This window comes from Candoia aspera, chromosome 6 (assembly GCF_035149785.1).
Source record: "Candoia aspera isolate rCanAsp1 chromosome 6, rCanAsp1.hap2, whole genome shotgun sequence".
Classification (NCBI taxonomy): Eukaryota; Metazoa; Chordata; class Lepidosauria; order Squamata; family Boidae; genus Candoia; species Candoia aspera.
Window position 1 is genome coordinate 83,023,738 of NC_086158.1, and position 15,384 is coordinate 83,039,121.

The 15,384-nt window shown below is 41.6% G+C and overlaps 1 protein-coding gene across 1 annotated transcript in view; it reads right to left on the reverse strand.

Moving 5' to 3' along the window:
* Positions 1–12,098, reverse strand: part of LOC134500312 (hexokinase HKDC1-like) — a 37,685-nt gene extending 25,587 nt beyond the window's left edge. Inside the window, exons 1-3 of the mRNA XM_063307535.1 lie at positions 11,935–12,098; positions 2,213–2,375; positions 393–541 (exon numbers count right to left, since the gene is read on the reverse strand). Of these exons, the coding sequence (XP_063163605.1) occupies positions 393–541; positions 2,213–2,375; positions 11,935–11,997 (375 nt within the window). The 5' untranslated portion in view covers positions 11,998–12,098. The remainder of the gene's footprint in view (positions 1–392; positions 542–2,212; positions 2,376–11,934) is intronic.
* Between the last annotated feature and the right edge of the window lie 3,286 nt (positions 12,099–15,384).

A 15,384-nucleotide genomic window follows, 5' to 3' on the forward strand; every position in this document is an offset into this window, starting at 1 on the left:
CTTGGCTGCCTGAAGATGTGTGGACTTAACTCCCAGAATTCCCCAGCCAGCCATCTTCAAGTTGCCAAGGTTGAGAAACCCTGCTCTAGAGATTCCATGACTCTGCTACCCCAGGGAAGGGTTTGGACGAGTAATACGTAAAACCACAGGAATCTATCTGAGGGTGAGATTCCTGCTGTCAAGAATCTCACACCAACCAGAATTCAGATTTAGGAAGCCAATTTGCAGATAGCTATCAACCACTCAGCTGAATGCAGCAATTCCTGTTGAAATTTCAAGAGTTCACAATTATTAAACAGGAACTGTTGTTATAAAATGTTTATATGTGTTTATTTATTTCATGCCTCCATGAATCCCTAAGAGCAAATCCCAAACGTAAATATGCTACTTACCTCTGTTCCACTTCCCTGTATGATCTCTTTAGGTGTTGGGTAGAACTGACTCTCCATTTGTACATGTTGTTTTCCTTCTTCAGATACTTTAACCTGTAGGACTTTAAATTTGGAGCCACCAAGATCTAAAGCAAGGAATTCCCCTTTTTCTGTAATGGAAGTAATAGTGAGTAATGATTAATTCTTCCACAAATTCTTGCCAAACTATGCCTCATGAGCCTCAAGAATTTCTCATATAGAGGTTGGATATCTGAATTCTCTTCTATTGGATTCTCTTCTACTGGAAGATTCTTTTCTATTGGAGAGGCTGGATATGGCTACTGGGTGCTGCCATGTTTGAAGAGTCAAATAGTCTACAAACCCAGGATGTCTATAAAGACATATGAGTTTCTTAAAAACCAATTGCCTCTGGTTCCCCAGGCATCTAGCAATGCACGTATCCTCACAGGTGAATATTTTCCCAAGATTGTGAGTGGAACCTGATTCTGGACTTTCATCATGAACATTAAAGGTGTCACAATATCAAGAGATCATCTGAGACTTAAGCTATTTGTTAGAGATCTTCTAACGTAGGAAGGATCCTGCTATGCTGGGATGGGCGAAGTTGTTACAACCGAGGACTCAGTAGCGACGTAATGAGGACATGGTAGTGATGTAGTGATGTCAGCAGAGCAGGGGTGGGCCAGAATGTTTAGGGTTGAGGGTGATTAACGCACTCATTTTAGAGCTTATTTTATTTTTAATAGCAAAATATAATTGCATATTACCCAAATGTGCTGCCAGATTTCAGCAGTGCAATCTGAAAAGGCTCTAAGAACCACAAAAATGAAGTTGGGGTTACATGCACCTTACAGATTCCTGCCTATTGTTACTGTAATGCGCTTACCCAAGCCAGTTGATTTAAGTGAACCAATATGCTTCCAATAGGGAACTTCTGCCATATTTTTTGATGGCTACTAAACTCGCAGTACATCAGCTTAAAAGAAGGCTATATTTTTAATTTAAATCTTAAATGTTTAGTAATACCAGTGATGATAACTTTGCAGACTATGTTGGTATTAATGTTTTCTTGTACTTTGCAACATTTCAGGACTGGCTCTGGACTTGATTGATCCCACAGCGCTGTTGGTTTGGGTAGTTGCATGAATTTAATTCTGATTCCGTTCAGCTTTATTGGGAACTGTGGTTTCCACTGAACTGCTCTGGTTCGGCAGAACTTTTGACTGGTTCATTTTCCCATGGACAGAAACTCTTGCCCCCTGGGCTTCAGCAGCCCATTACTCTTCCCTCCAGAGGCATCCTTGGGGGGAAGGTCAAGGGGGAGGGCAAATGACAAAAGCAGTGTCACCTCCTTAGGATGCAAACTCTGCTGCATTGTGATGTTGCAGGCACAAACAAAAGGTGAGAAGTTTTGCATCGCAAAAATGTGTTGCTGTTTTAGTGATTCTGATCAGTTTTGGATCCCATGAACATCTTTCTGTCTCCCCCACAAAGAGTTACCAGCCTGTTTCTGGAGTTTGCCTGTTCACATCTGCACAGTTTAGAAGGTAATTCTCTCCTCCCATAATTCATCTGCTATATCAATAGACCACCATCATAACAGCTATTGGGAAAAGTGGCTGGTCACAAAAATTACCAGCACATACAAGGAACAGGCAGAGCTTCCATCACACCATTGTAGCTGCCTCCTTGACTTTTTGGACCATACCATGCAGATGCTCCTGTTTGGAATCTCTTAATCAGAGACCTTTGGAAAATCTTGGTGTGGTTATGAAGAACCATCCTCTCCCAACTGAAGAGCATCAAAAGAAATGCCTTACCTGAGCCATCAGGAAGTGACCTCACAAACACTGGTAGCATTTTTACCGTAGCTGTTGGGCTGGTATCTCTTCCTAGACCTTTCACCATCTCTGCTTGGAAGCGAGTCATCACATCATGCAAGATATCATCAGAAAGACGCATCTGGTACAGGTACCGATCAACCTTGGAACAAAATATATCAGCTATATGAATTGGTTCTCTCTCTCTCTCTCTCTCTCAGAACAGCCTTTGGCCATAGAATTGTGGATGCCTCCAGGAGCACCACCTTCTTTTCACAGCCTGCAGTGGGAAGGGAAATATAATATAAATCTTTCTCCCCACCAAACTTGTAGGGAATATACCTGTGCGTGTTTGTGTGAGTGAATGTGTAACTCCAGAGAAAGGAACACAAGGGTGAGAAAAATGAAACAGGTCAGGGGCTGGAACTCAAATCTCCCAACCTTTTGGAAGATGGAAAAGGCCACCAAGTGAAGGTTAACATCACTGGATAAAATCTTCTGGGAGGCAAACAACTTCCATTCCCACCCTGAAACCATCACCCCCTCGAAAACATCAAAAATGCCCCCAAATTGTGCTGCTAATTTTGGGTGCCCAAATCCATGCATTTTGGCACTGCAATTTCAGGCCACTGGAGGAGTTACAGGTGGGAAAGAAAATGGTTTTGCTACCATTCCTACTTTTAATTCTGAAAAAGGAAAAAAAAACAGGTTTCCAAAAATCAGCCACTGTGTTCATTTCATCTATGACCGTTGCTCTCTTTGTGCTTCTTTTTTTGCACCAGCTCAGACATGGCTGGCCCAAGGCACATGGCTCCTTGAAATTAAAGTCCTGATGAAAGTGGAAAGCAGATGATGTGGAGGGGCTAATCAGTCTGGCCTGGCAGTAGAAGCTTCCTTCAGGTGGGGTGGCCAGGCAGCATCTTCCATCACGTGTGAGGGCAGGGGGCTGGCTTAGGCCATGTGGAGGGAACAGCTTTGCAACCTGTAGACAAATTCCTGCATCTTCTGCTTGGAACCCTCTGCCTAACCGAAGAGCAATCCCCCCAAAAAAGAGCAAGGTGTATTGTCAGGCAGGGATTTATAGCACTTGGTCCTCTAGGGTTTGTGGTGTGCTTATTCTGGGCTGTCTAACAAGGGATTCATTTGGTTCGGTCTTAGTAAGAGAGTGCAATCACTGCAAGTTTGTTTATGTGCCAGGGTGGGGAATCCATAGCCCTCCAGATGTTGCTGGCTAGAGCTCCTAATGTTACCTACAGCTGCAGCATGCCCACCTTGTATTTGGAACATGGAGCACCCATCATGTCAAACATTGGTGGGGGGAAGCTAACTTAAAACTGTCCATTACTGACTGAGGAATGCCACTGTGGGTGCAAAAGTTTCTGGAAAGAGGATGGATTTGGGAAACTAAGTCTGGTGTCATTAGAAATTCCTCTAGCTGGATATTTAATAAATAGATCTGTTATGCAGCCAATAGCTTTTACTTATACCACATTTAGAGTGGTTCTATCCAATGTGATCACTTTTGAAGCCAAAGAAATAGTAAAGATTTATGGTGCTGAGAGAGAGAGAGAGAGAGAATTGTTAGAAACTAAGCAGATACTATTGGGACCCTATAAGAAAAGATCTTGCCATTTCTTGGGGTATTCGCCATACACCACACATGGAAAAGAGGTGGGGCTTCAATCACACAGTTGTAGCTGCCATCTTGGCTTTTTTGAGCCCCCTCACTCCCTGAAGCCCCTCTCCTCTCCTCCCCTCGGCACTACAGCATTGAATCATGGCTTCTGGTGGGGGCTACCTAGATGAGTTTCTCTGAATCCAGGTTAAATTTTGCAGATATGGATGGGCTATCTGAATCAGTTCTGTACCCAGTTCATTCCCATCTTTGCTATTTATTTAGCCACAAACAAGAACCTCTGAAGGTAGTTCAGGCCATGCAGAAATCTCTAAGGTACAAAGGCAGTTGCATACAGCTTACTTTTACAATTCAGTTTCACGCACACGCTGACTCAGAGTAGTGACTTTCCATACCTTCTGCTAGCAAGGGGGGAAGAAGCTGATACAATACACTTGAGCCTGTTCCAATTCCCGGATTGACGAAACACAACTATCTCTTGATTACAATCAAAAAGCTACCATTTGTATTGTCTTTTTGCAGGGAGAGCCTTCAACCCTTTGACCCTTTCTGAAAACTCAGATTAAGGAGTGGTGATGTGACCACATTTGCATGCTTTCCATTTCCAAGTCTTTGTTGTTCATTCGTTTAGTCGCTTCCGACTCTTCGTGACTTCATGGACCAGCCCACGCCAGAGCTTCCTGTCGGTCGTCAACACCCCCAGCTCCCCCAGGGACGAGTCCGTCACCTCTAGAATATCATCCATCCATCTTGCCCTTGGTCGGCCCCTCTTCCTTTTGCCCTCCACTCTCCCTAGCATCAGCATCTTCTCCAGGGTGTCCTGTCTTCTCATTATGTGGCCAAAGTATTTCAGTTTTGCCTTTAATATCATTCCCTCAAGTGAGCAGTCTGGCTTTATTTCCTGGAGGATGGACTGGTTTGATCTTCTTGCAGTCCAAGGCACTCTCAGAATTTTCCTCCAACACCACAGTTCAAAAGCATCGATCTTCCTTCGCTCAGCCTTCCTTATGGTCCAGCTCTCGCAGCCATATGTTACTACAGGGAACACCATTGCTTTAACTATGCGGGCCTTTGTTGTCAGTGTGATGTCTCTGCTCTTCACTATTTTATCGAGATTTGTCATTGCTCTTCTTCCAAGGATTAAGCGTCTTCTGATTTCCTGACTGCAGTCAGCATCTGCAGTAATCTTTGCACCTAGGAATACAAAGTCTTTCACTGCTTCTACATTTTCTCCCTCTATTTGCCAGTTATCAATCAAGCTGGTTGCCATAATCTTGGTTTTTTTGAGGTTTAGCTGCAAGCCAGCTTTTGCACTTTCTTCTTTCACCTTCATCATAAGGCTCCTCAGTTCCTCTTCACTTTCAGCCATCAAAGTGGTATCATCTGCATATCTGAGATTGTTAATGTTTCTTCCAGAGATTTTAACTCCAGCCTTGGATTCCTCAAGGCCAGCTTGTCGCATGATGTATTCTGCATACAAGTTGAATAGGTAGGGTGAGAGTATACAGCCCTGCCGTACTCCTTTCCCAATCTTAAACCAGTCCGTTGTTCCGTGGTCTGTTCTTACTGTTGCTACTTGGTCGTTATACAGATTCTTCAGGAGGCAGACAAGATGACTTGGTATCCCCATACCACTAAGAACTTGCCACAATTTGTTATGGTCCACACAGTCAAAGGCTTTAGAATAGTCAATAAAACAGAAATAGATGTTTTTCTGAAACTCCCTGGCTTTTTCCATTATCCAGCGGATATTGGCAATTTGGTCTCTAGTTCCTCTGCCTTTTCTAAACCCAGCTTGTACATCTGGCAATTCTCGCTCCATGAATTGCTGAAGTCTACCTTGCAGGATCTTGAGCATTACCTTACTGGCATGTGAAATGAGTGCCACTGTTCGATAGTTTGAACATTCTTTAGTGTTTCCCTTTTTTGGTATGGGGATATAAGTTGATTTTTTCCAGTCTGATGGCCATTCTTGTGTTTTCCAAATTTGCTGGCATATAGCATGCATTACCTTGACAGCATCATCTTGCAAGATTTTGAACAGTTCAGCTGGGATGCCGTCGTCTCCTGTTGCCTTGTTATTAGCAATGCTTCTTAAGGCCCACTCAACCTCACTCTTCAGGATGTCTGGCTCTAGCTCACCGACCACACCGTCAAAGCTATCCCCGATATTGTTATCCTTCCTATACAGGTCTTCTGTATATTCTTGCCACCTTTTCTTGATCTCTTCTTCTTCTGTTAGGTCCTTGCCATCTTTGTTTTCCAAGTCTAATGATAACCAAAAGCTAGTAGAGTAAACTTTTTAGAATTAAAGCTGTCCTTATCAGGTGGCCTCAATGTTTTCTTTGATGTTTTCTTTCTTTCTTTTTCCCACAGGGAGGATTATTTTAATTAATTCCACAATCTTATTTCAAATCCATCTGGACCCTTAGTCCATTTGTAACTTTCCAAAATCAGTTCTAATTGCCCTTTTGCTGTTTACTAAAAAAAATGTTTTTAAGTCAAACCTGTATTTAAAACTTCTTCCACCAAGGAAGGAAATTCACCCGGTGCTATAAAACCTGTCAATCCAAAGGTTCCTAATAGCTGAAAAGCAGTTAACAAGCAATTTCCGAAAGTGATTAGAAAAGGAAGGATGCAAATCCAGTGTCCTTTTAAAGGCACTGACCGTGGTTTTAACAAGATGGCTATTCCCTCCTCTCCCAGAGCCCTAAACCTATCTTGTGGTCTTCTCACAAGGAGCAACTGCCTAGAGCACTTGTGGGCAATCTCAAGTCCTCTCCTTGTCCAGAGAAGAATTACGAAGAGCCAGTCTACTCACCAGCTCTTCACTCCACTGCGGTTGTCAGCTCTGCTTTTAAGGAAGACGTTTTCAATTCACCATTTCTTCCCCGGAAGAAAGATTTGTGTGCTTTCCTGTATTCCAGGGACTTCCTAGGCATTATCTCACTTTAATCTTTATAACACTCCGGATAAGGCAGTGGCACCACATCTGCAGTCTCCTCCCCCTTCCCCCATATGATACAGAGAATGAGAGAGAATTTGAGAGAGAATAATTTGCAAAAAGGCCACTGCATGATTTCATGGATGGCCAAAGATTCAAACTTGAAAAATTCCTGACTTAAAGCTTTGTTTAGCTATTACCTGACCCTTTAACCAGTTCTCTCTAAACTAAAAAAAAAGGAAAACCATTGATTTGGGGCTTATTCTGTTTTTAGAAACTATGAAGATGAATCTTTGTTCTATACTAAGAAATAGATTACCAGCAATGTACAGTGATTTCTTTTCAGCATCCTGTAGTTTTTGTTCGCAATGCCCGTAGTATGCAATACTTAAACTTAGCGGAGTTTACACATTACCTATAGACTTGTGAACTAGCCTGCTGTCTTCTCCAGAACGGAAGCTTAAGACTGCAATCTTGAATTTATCTGTAATCCCGTATGTCCTGCCCAAGTAAGCTTTGTGAGGGAGTGGCCTTAAAAGCAAACTTGAAATGACAGCAGTGACAAATCCACTGGGGAACCTGAGCCGATCCCAAGAGCAAATAAATGGGGAGAGGAGAATCTGATTTTTATAATAGGGACTTTGGAGGTGGGAGAAGATGGACCTGCCTCTCTTGAAGTATAAGAATTTGGCTAAGGAACAAAAATAACAATAATACTTAACAGTAACATTGAGCTGAGGAGGCAAGCCAAACCTGTTGGGAAATAAGTCAAGGTTTAAGGGTGAGTGTCCACATATGGATTTTTCTCCAGAAATCAGATTGTGGTCTTCAGAATTAAGAGTCTTTGTGGGGTATGATTCCAGTTAAAGGTGGAGGTCTAGTTCTTCATCTATGTACATCATTTTCACTGACTGAAATTAACTTTAGAAGATAAGCATTTACTGAAGTTGTGCAAAATATCTAGGTTTCCAAATAATGTAAAATGGTTTGTTCTATGAAATAAAGAGTAGGTTTCAGGTTTGGTTAATGGTATTAGTATGTGTAGTTCTGTCCAAACTTTACAAAATCCTGGAAAGAATTTGGAAGAGAATCAACTCAGACATCTTCATAAACTTCATTGGGGTCAAAGAAGAATATGACCTGGCTTATACATCATAGAGAACAATGGCCAGCAGTGATCCTTTGCTGCCCATTGTTATGAATGACAAGCTTCATTATGCTTCCATTTTCAGCAGCATCTTTGTTCTCCAGTTGTTAATACTACTGGGAAAGGGCATTTGTATAATTTTTCTTCAGTGTGAGCAGCTGTCTTCTGAACAAAAGCAAATTCTGAGCAAGGGAGGAAATAACTGAAATATCTTAATTTTCCTAGGATCAGTTTGCATCTCTAAGTTATTAATCTTAATAAATAAAATGCTGGATGACTGATAATCTTTGAGCTACTGATATATTCAGAACAAAAATAAAAGATGCTAAAATGAAGGCTACTATCCCATGTTCTACAGATCTGAGCTAGATTCATGTGGGACACATGATATAGATTTGGGACAGGATAATATCTTAGAAGTATTGTAAATAAAAGCACCAAAATGGCCAGCAATGGTCCACACTTTAGCTCCACATCTGGAGAGCACCAGGTTAGGGAATACTGCCTTATTCACAGTGTGTCCAGCCACACTAAGATTCATATTCTGACTTTAAAAACAAAAGGTCTTAGAGACACTGTTGAATTTCCTCCAGTACCTCTGATGAAGTGCAGATGTGGCACACTATGGAACATTAAATTACAGTTACCTACAGCTGCTGGCAGTGGGGTAGATAAAGTTGTCCCCTAGAGAAGCCCTCTCAAGTTCACCTAGATGGAAGGAGGCCCAGAAGAGGTTTTCTTCTAGTGGATCTTTTCAAACATGGAGCCAGTCCAAGATCTAGGCAGTAAAACAGGGGTGGACAACCTATCAGCTAATCATGATTCCAATCTTTTTTTCAAACTACTTATTAATATAATCCCTTCCCTCATTGGGCTGCTGTCAATATATTGTGGGGTATTTCCTGTGTATGCATGTATTTTCTATGTATTCTGGCTGAAGTCCATGAATGTCTGTTTCAAGAATATAAGGACAAAGCTGCTAGGCCGGACCAAGATTTATCTTAGTCCAGTACTTTGTTTCTCACAGTGGCCAATTATAAGCTTCTGGGGTGCTCATAAGCAGGAGATGGAGATACGGTCCTCTCCTGCCACTGTTCCCTGTGCCTGTTATGTGCAGGTATGCTGTCCCCAGTTGTTGGCAACATTGAGTCACAAGACTAAGTAGCCTTTGATAAACTTGTCTTCTACAAAATTATCCAATCTATTTTTAAAGCTATCCAAGGCAGTAGCCATTACTACACCTTGTGGTAATGAATTTCACTGTTTAATTCTGTACTGTGGGAAGAACTTACTTTTGTCTGTTCTAAATCCCCCTACATTCCACTGGATGTACCTCAACTGTCCCCCATCAGTTTCCTTCTTCCTCATCTGAAAGAATCCCAAATGTTCTAGCTTTTATTTATTTATTTAATTTGTATCCCACCTTTATTATTTTTATAAATAACTCAAGGCGGTGAACATTCCTCCTCCTCCTTTCCCCACAACCCTGTGAGGTGAGTTGGGCTGAGAGAGAGGGACTGGCCCAAGGTCACCCAGCCAGCTTTCATGCCTAAGGCGGGACTAGAACTCACAGACTCCTGGTTTCTAGCCCAGTACCTTAACCACTAGACCAAACTTTCTCATGAGGAAATTGTTCAAGCCCCTTAATCACTTTGACTACCCTCTTACACACCTTTTCCAGCTCTGTTGTATTCTCTATTTAAAAGTGGTGACCAGAACTGTACCAGAACAGTATTTCAGATGTGACTGTACCATATATTTGTATAAAGGCATTACAATGTTGACAATACTATTTTCAGTTCTTTTCTTAATGATCCCTAGCATGGGACTGGCCTTCTCCCAGCTGCTGCACACTAAGTCTATATCCTCACTGAGCTTTCCACATCATCTTTTTCCTAGTAGTTACAGACAACTCAGTCCCATTGGTATATAAATGAAGTTTGGAGGTGCTTTGCTCCAGCATGCATTCCTTTACACTCAATAAAGTGAGCAGGATTTACCATTTGATTGATTTCCTCAGTTTAAAGAGAACCCTTAGGGGCTCTTCATATTACTTTTGAATAGATTAGTATTACTATATCTACAAGCTCAGCCAATTTACTGCTTGGCCCTAATGAAGATCCTTTATGAACCAGTTAAAAACCACTGATCCCAAGCCAGATCCTTGAGGGATCTCAATTCTTTCTTCCTTCGAAAATTTGCCATTTGTGCCTACCCTTTGCTTCTACTTTTTTAACTGGTAAAAAAAATCCACAAAAGAACCTAAACCTGCTTACATGTGGAGCTTTCTCAAAGTCTTCTCAAAAATTCAGTGTCACTGGTGGTCACCTCATCCACGTGACTGCTGACACTCTCAAAAAACTGTAGAAGATTGGTAAGCAGGATTGACTTTTGCAGAATCCATGTTGATTTCCCACCAGCAAGGCTGGTTCCTGTATATGATGTGCTTGGTTGTTCTCCTTTGCTGTCCACTTCTACCAGCTTGGCTCAGAACAGACATTAACCTAACTGGCCTCTAGCTCTTTGGACCTCTCCTGGGTCCCTCTTGAAAAATTAGTGTCATATGGCAATCTTCCAGTCGCCTGGGACTGAGACCAATTTAAGGATCTCATCCCATTTTCTGCTAGGATGTCAGTAATGTCATATTTGAGTCCCTAAGAACGCTCAAGTGGATACCATCAGGACCCTATGCTACCAGGGGTATAATAGAAATGTCCAGACATTGAAAGAAAACAGTATTAATTAAAAATTAAGGACAGAACTATTCAAAGCTGCTGATTAGCAAAACTACCTGCACTAGAAAACAGACAATAGCAAGCTCTGGTTAAGAGCTCCTCTGTTTTTTTTTCCAACCAAGAGGTTGACTCATTTTTCCAGGTGGTAGAATTTCTTCATTTCAGTGCCTCCATTACGAAGGTTAGAAGCCTGCATGACAAACTTCTCATGACAGTTGGAATTCCTTCTGGATGATGGCAACAGGGCTGGAAGACAAGGGGAAGGAAAGGCAGACAGAGGAGCACCAGCCCACAAGATAATGAAGGGCAAGAATAGACTTAGGAAATCACAGATTGGAATAACTAGATGCTAGACGCTTTTTCCAGTTGAATTAAATTATAGTGCATTTGATTAAAGGGCCTCCGGTTTTATTATTATGTTATAGTGTATTGGATTATCAAAGGGTTATTGCATCTTTTTTTGTGCTTTGAAGAATCTTAATATTTTGCTGTAAGTTTTAGCCATGGAAAGACATTCATTGGTCTGTCCTAAACTAATTTATTTTCATCTCAGGTGATCATTCATTTAAATATAAGATTGAAAACATTACACAGATTGGTGAAGATGTAGAAGGTAATCAATAGGAACTGAACTCTCTCCTTCTATATAAAAAATGAGATTTATGGAACAAAATATTGGGGACAGTCCTATCATAACTTCATGACAACTGCTGCTGCTGTTTTGCTGTATTTTGATTATGGATAAAATGGATAAAATCAGTTTCAGTTGAGAGTAAGAGCATGTATTTTAATGTGGTTTTATGACTAGCATACTATTTTAGGCATGCTTGGCTGAATGCTCAGCTTGTTTCACTGATAAAATAAGTCAGCAAATATGAGTGCTCCCCAGAACATTGGTTACTAAAGCATCTTCTACATTTTCAGGGTTCTTTGTAGCTGACACCAGAAATTCTGAATTTTACACCCAACTCATATCAAGGTTTTTTATATATATACACATTATATTTGCTTCGATTGGTATATACATTATAATTCTTAGGTTAGTTTGTTCATTCACGTTGTAATCCACCCAGCGTGGCAATGAAGCTGGGTGGATTATAAATTTAATAAAATAAAATAAAGTTGTTATATACAGGGCTGTGCCATTAAAACACAACAAATCCCTCCCTCCCTCCTTTTACCAGCATCAGTCACCAACCAGCTCACTCAGACCACAGCACCAATCTTTTGCCCCAAAAAGACAGCGCAACCAAATCTTACCTTTTTGATCTGATCTTCTTTCAGCTTCGTAAAATAAAAGGCCGCTAGGTGCACCGCAAGCATGTTTGCTAGTCCTTCAGTGTTTCGAGCAAATTCCTAACGCCGAAGCGGGAATCAATATGCCGAGAAGCCAGCAGGATCCTACCACCCAGCCCTTTCTCAGAGGAGCCTCCAGACCAGCAAATCTGAAGTAAATCCCATCCGCCCGGCTGGTTCAATGATTAAGCTTCCAGCACCTCTCTCTTTTCCCCTCCCACCCCTTGGTACCGTATAATGCTGAGCAGATGGCAAACGGCCAAGAGGCGAGAAGAGGAATGATTAGTTACTGGCCGAACTTGGCAATGTTTTACTCAGAACAATTCCAGTTGCTATGAGAGATTCCTTGCTTCACCCAAACCCAGCACAAACTTCCTTAGTGTGGCACACGTCCAGTTGTTGGGTTTTTCTTCCAACAGCAATGAAAACAAGCCACTTCAATGGGTGTTATTGAATCTGAAACATTGGGGGGATGATGAGAATGTAGGACCCTGTTGTATTTTTCGCTTCTTTTGCCCACCTCCCACAGCCCGGCAGTGTAAAATTGAGTAGATTTGACAGGTCTTTGCTGCCCCACATATTTGCATTGTCTTGGTAGGTTTTGTCTTGATGGATTTTAAGGACTAGCCACCATTTCTGCAGAAGAAAAAGAATTCCCATAGAGTTTGGGAAGTGAAATAACAGAAAGATTAACTCTCTGAATGCAGGCTTCAAGGACCTGTTGAACTCAAGGGGACCTAGAGCTGGTTAAGTGTGCCTGGCAGGCTTTCCCCAGTCTGGTATGTTGGACTACAATATCCATCATCCCAAATCAGTATGATCACCAACATTCTATTACATGGTGACCAACAAAAGGCTTTTAAGCTTGGGATTAACTACAGAACAAAGCCAAAACCAAACCCTCAAACCGATTAGCCTTTTAAATCAGACACGGCCATAGTCCAGGTGAACATTATTAAAGCTATGTTTACATGTCTTTACCAACAGGTTTTGTTATGTGTGTTTGTAGAGGGGGTTTAAAAAGTCAAGATGGAAGATATGACTGCATAATTGAAGCCCCCATCCCATTTTTATATGTGTTCCACATGCACGCATGTATTAAAGGCTTTGATCACACAATCTTGGTTGCCATCTTGATTTTTTTGGATCCCATTATTCAGATGCCCCTGTATCTGTGTGTGTTTCACATATGTATTCTCAAAACAATCCCTTTGGAGAGAGAAAACTAGACAGTTGAGGACACAGGTGTTGTTTTGCATTGTTTTAGATCAGTGTTTTCAACCTTGGCAACTTTTAAGATGTGTGGACTTCAACTCCCAGAAATCCCCAGCCACTTTAAGATGTGTGGACTTCAACTCCCAGATTTCTCCAGCCAGCATGCTAGCTGGGGAATTCTGGGAGCTGAAGTCCACACATCTTAAAGTTGCCAAGGCTGAAAAACATTGTTCTAGGCCAGCCTTTCTCAACCTTTTGACCCTGGAGAAACCCTTGAAATATTCAGGCCTCAGGGAACCCCTGCACATTCAGGCTCAAATATAGGCCAGAAGTTACAGAAGTATTATATTTGTTTCATGTGTAGGCTTGTATTTATTTATTTAATTTATTATTCAAATTTTGTTACCGCCCATCTCCCCCAAAAGAGGGACTCTGGGCTGATATATATATATGTATATATGCATTAACAGTGTTCTTAAACTAAAAATAAAGAATGAAACTTACTTCTTTAATGTGAAGCTGCCCAAATTTGAAATAATTTTTTAAAAAATCATGATCTCCCAGGGAGCCCCTAGTGACCTGTGGGACCCTAGAGTGCCACAGAACCCTGGTCAAGAAACCCTGTTCTAGCTGTTGGCAAGCCAAGGCAAACAAGGGTTTCCCAATTAAGCATCCCAGTGACTTAGGAGAAAGTCCTGCTCCAGGTGACTCCAGACCTCTCATGACAGCTGGGTCCAGGTAGGAAAGATATGCAAAGCAATCTCAAAATTCTCTCGGAGTGACACCTGGCTCAGCAAAGAAATAATTTCAGTTTGTTCTCTGCTTTCCTTCTCCATGTGAGGGCCCCTGCCACACAACTGTACTCAGACAAGACATTTATTGTCCACCAATGAAATCATATTCCCATAACTGGGCAACAGCTAGAACATCACATGTCAATCAAACTGCTTCTCTTTGTTCACATGGCCTCTGGAAAAAGGCGGTTGGGTGCACAGCATGTTAAAGCAAGATGCAATGGCAGCACAGCCACTCTCCAAACATACTATCAGAATTGCAGAAATTAGTCTCCAAAGCAGTGTTTCTCAAATTTGGCAACTTTAAGACATGTGGACTTCAACTCTCAGAATTCCCCAGCCAACATGGCTGGGGTATTCTGAGAGTTGAAGTCCACATGTCTTAAAGTTGCCAAGTTCGAGAAACCCTGCTCCAAAGCTTATATTTGGGCTGAAGGATGAGTACAGGAACTGAAAACTATTGAAAACTCCTGCAGAAAGGCTGCTTTTCTGAAGTTCCCCCAGCAAGTACTTGGTCATATAAGATTACTGCACTTCCTTACAAATTGCCAAAACTGGAGCCACAACCCTGTACATAAGAGCATCAAATAGTGCCTTAAACAGGGATTTGTTCCAGATAGTCTCTGGTATACCTCACCCAGTGCAAATTTTGGTTCCATTTGTGTCCAAGGAGCCAAACAAGTGGACATGTGAATTGTTGCATTTTACACTAACTTTGTTAAGCACAGTTTAGATTGGACCATGATCAACAAACAAGCTCCATAGTTGAGTGCTGGAGCCAAGTCAAGCATGCTTTTGCATAACACCAAGAAGCTCACTGTACTCATCTTGCTCCACCCCATTTTTTCTATTGTTCTAGTATCAAAATGCTGGGCTTCCAAAGTCTTTTGAAGATGGGGAGAGCTTAGATGTGCAGCCAACACTACCACATTATATTTTCCTAGCAACGTTGCCAGGGTTGTTCTGTTTTAGCCACCACAACTCAAACTTGTTTTAAGTAGGAGTACATTACAGAACCCCAAAGGAGGCTCCATTCAAATCAATGGATATCTCCTTGCAGCAGTACCAGTGTGTTTTGCTGTTCTGGAGTATTTTTTAAAGTCTCCAGTTCTGCAATTTCCTAACTGCCTCCCATTCAAGTACTATCCTGGTCCATCCCTGCTTAGCTTCCAAACTCAGTACAGACACTACCATCTAATTAATTGCTGTCCATATACTGTAACTTCAAAGGGATTTCAAAATTAGACCAAATAATTACTTCATTTGGGACATTTCTTCCTTTTTCCTTTTTTTCACCATGATCAGAGCAGCTATTTGCAGGCTTCTCAATATTATAAACAGCAGATTGTTTAAGCAGAGAGCTGATTTTGGGAGTGGCTGAGTGTTAAGTCTTCCCTAAGGGCCT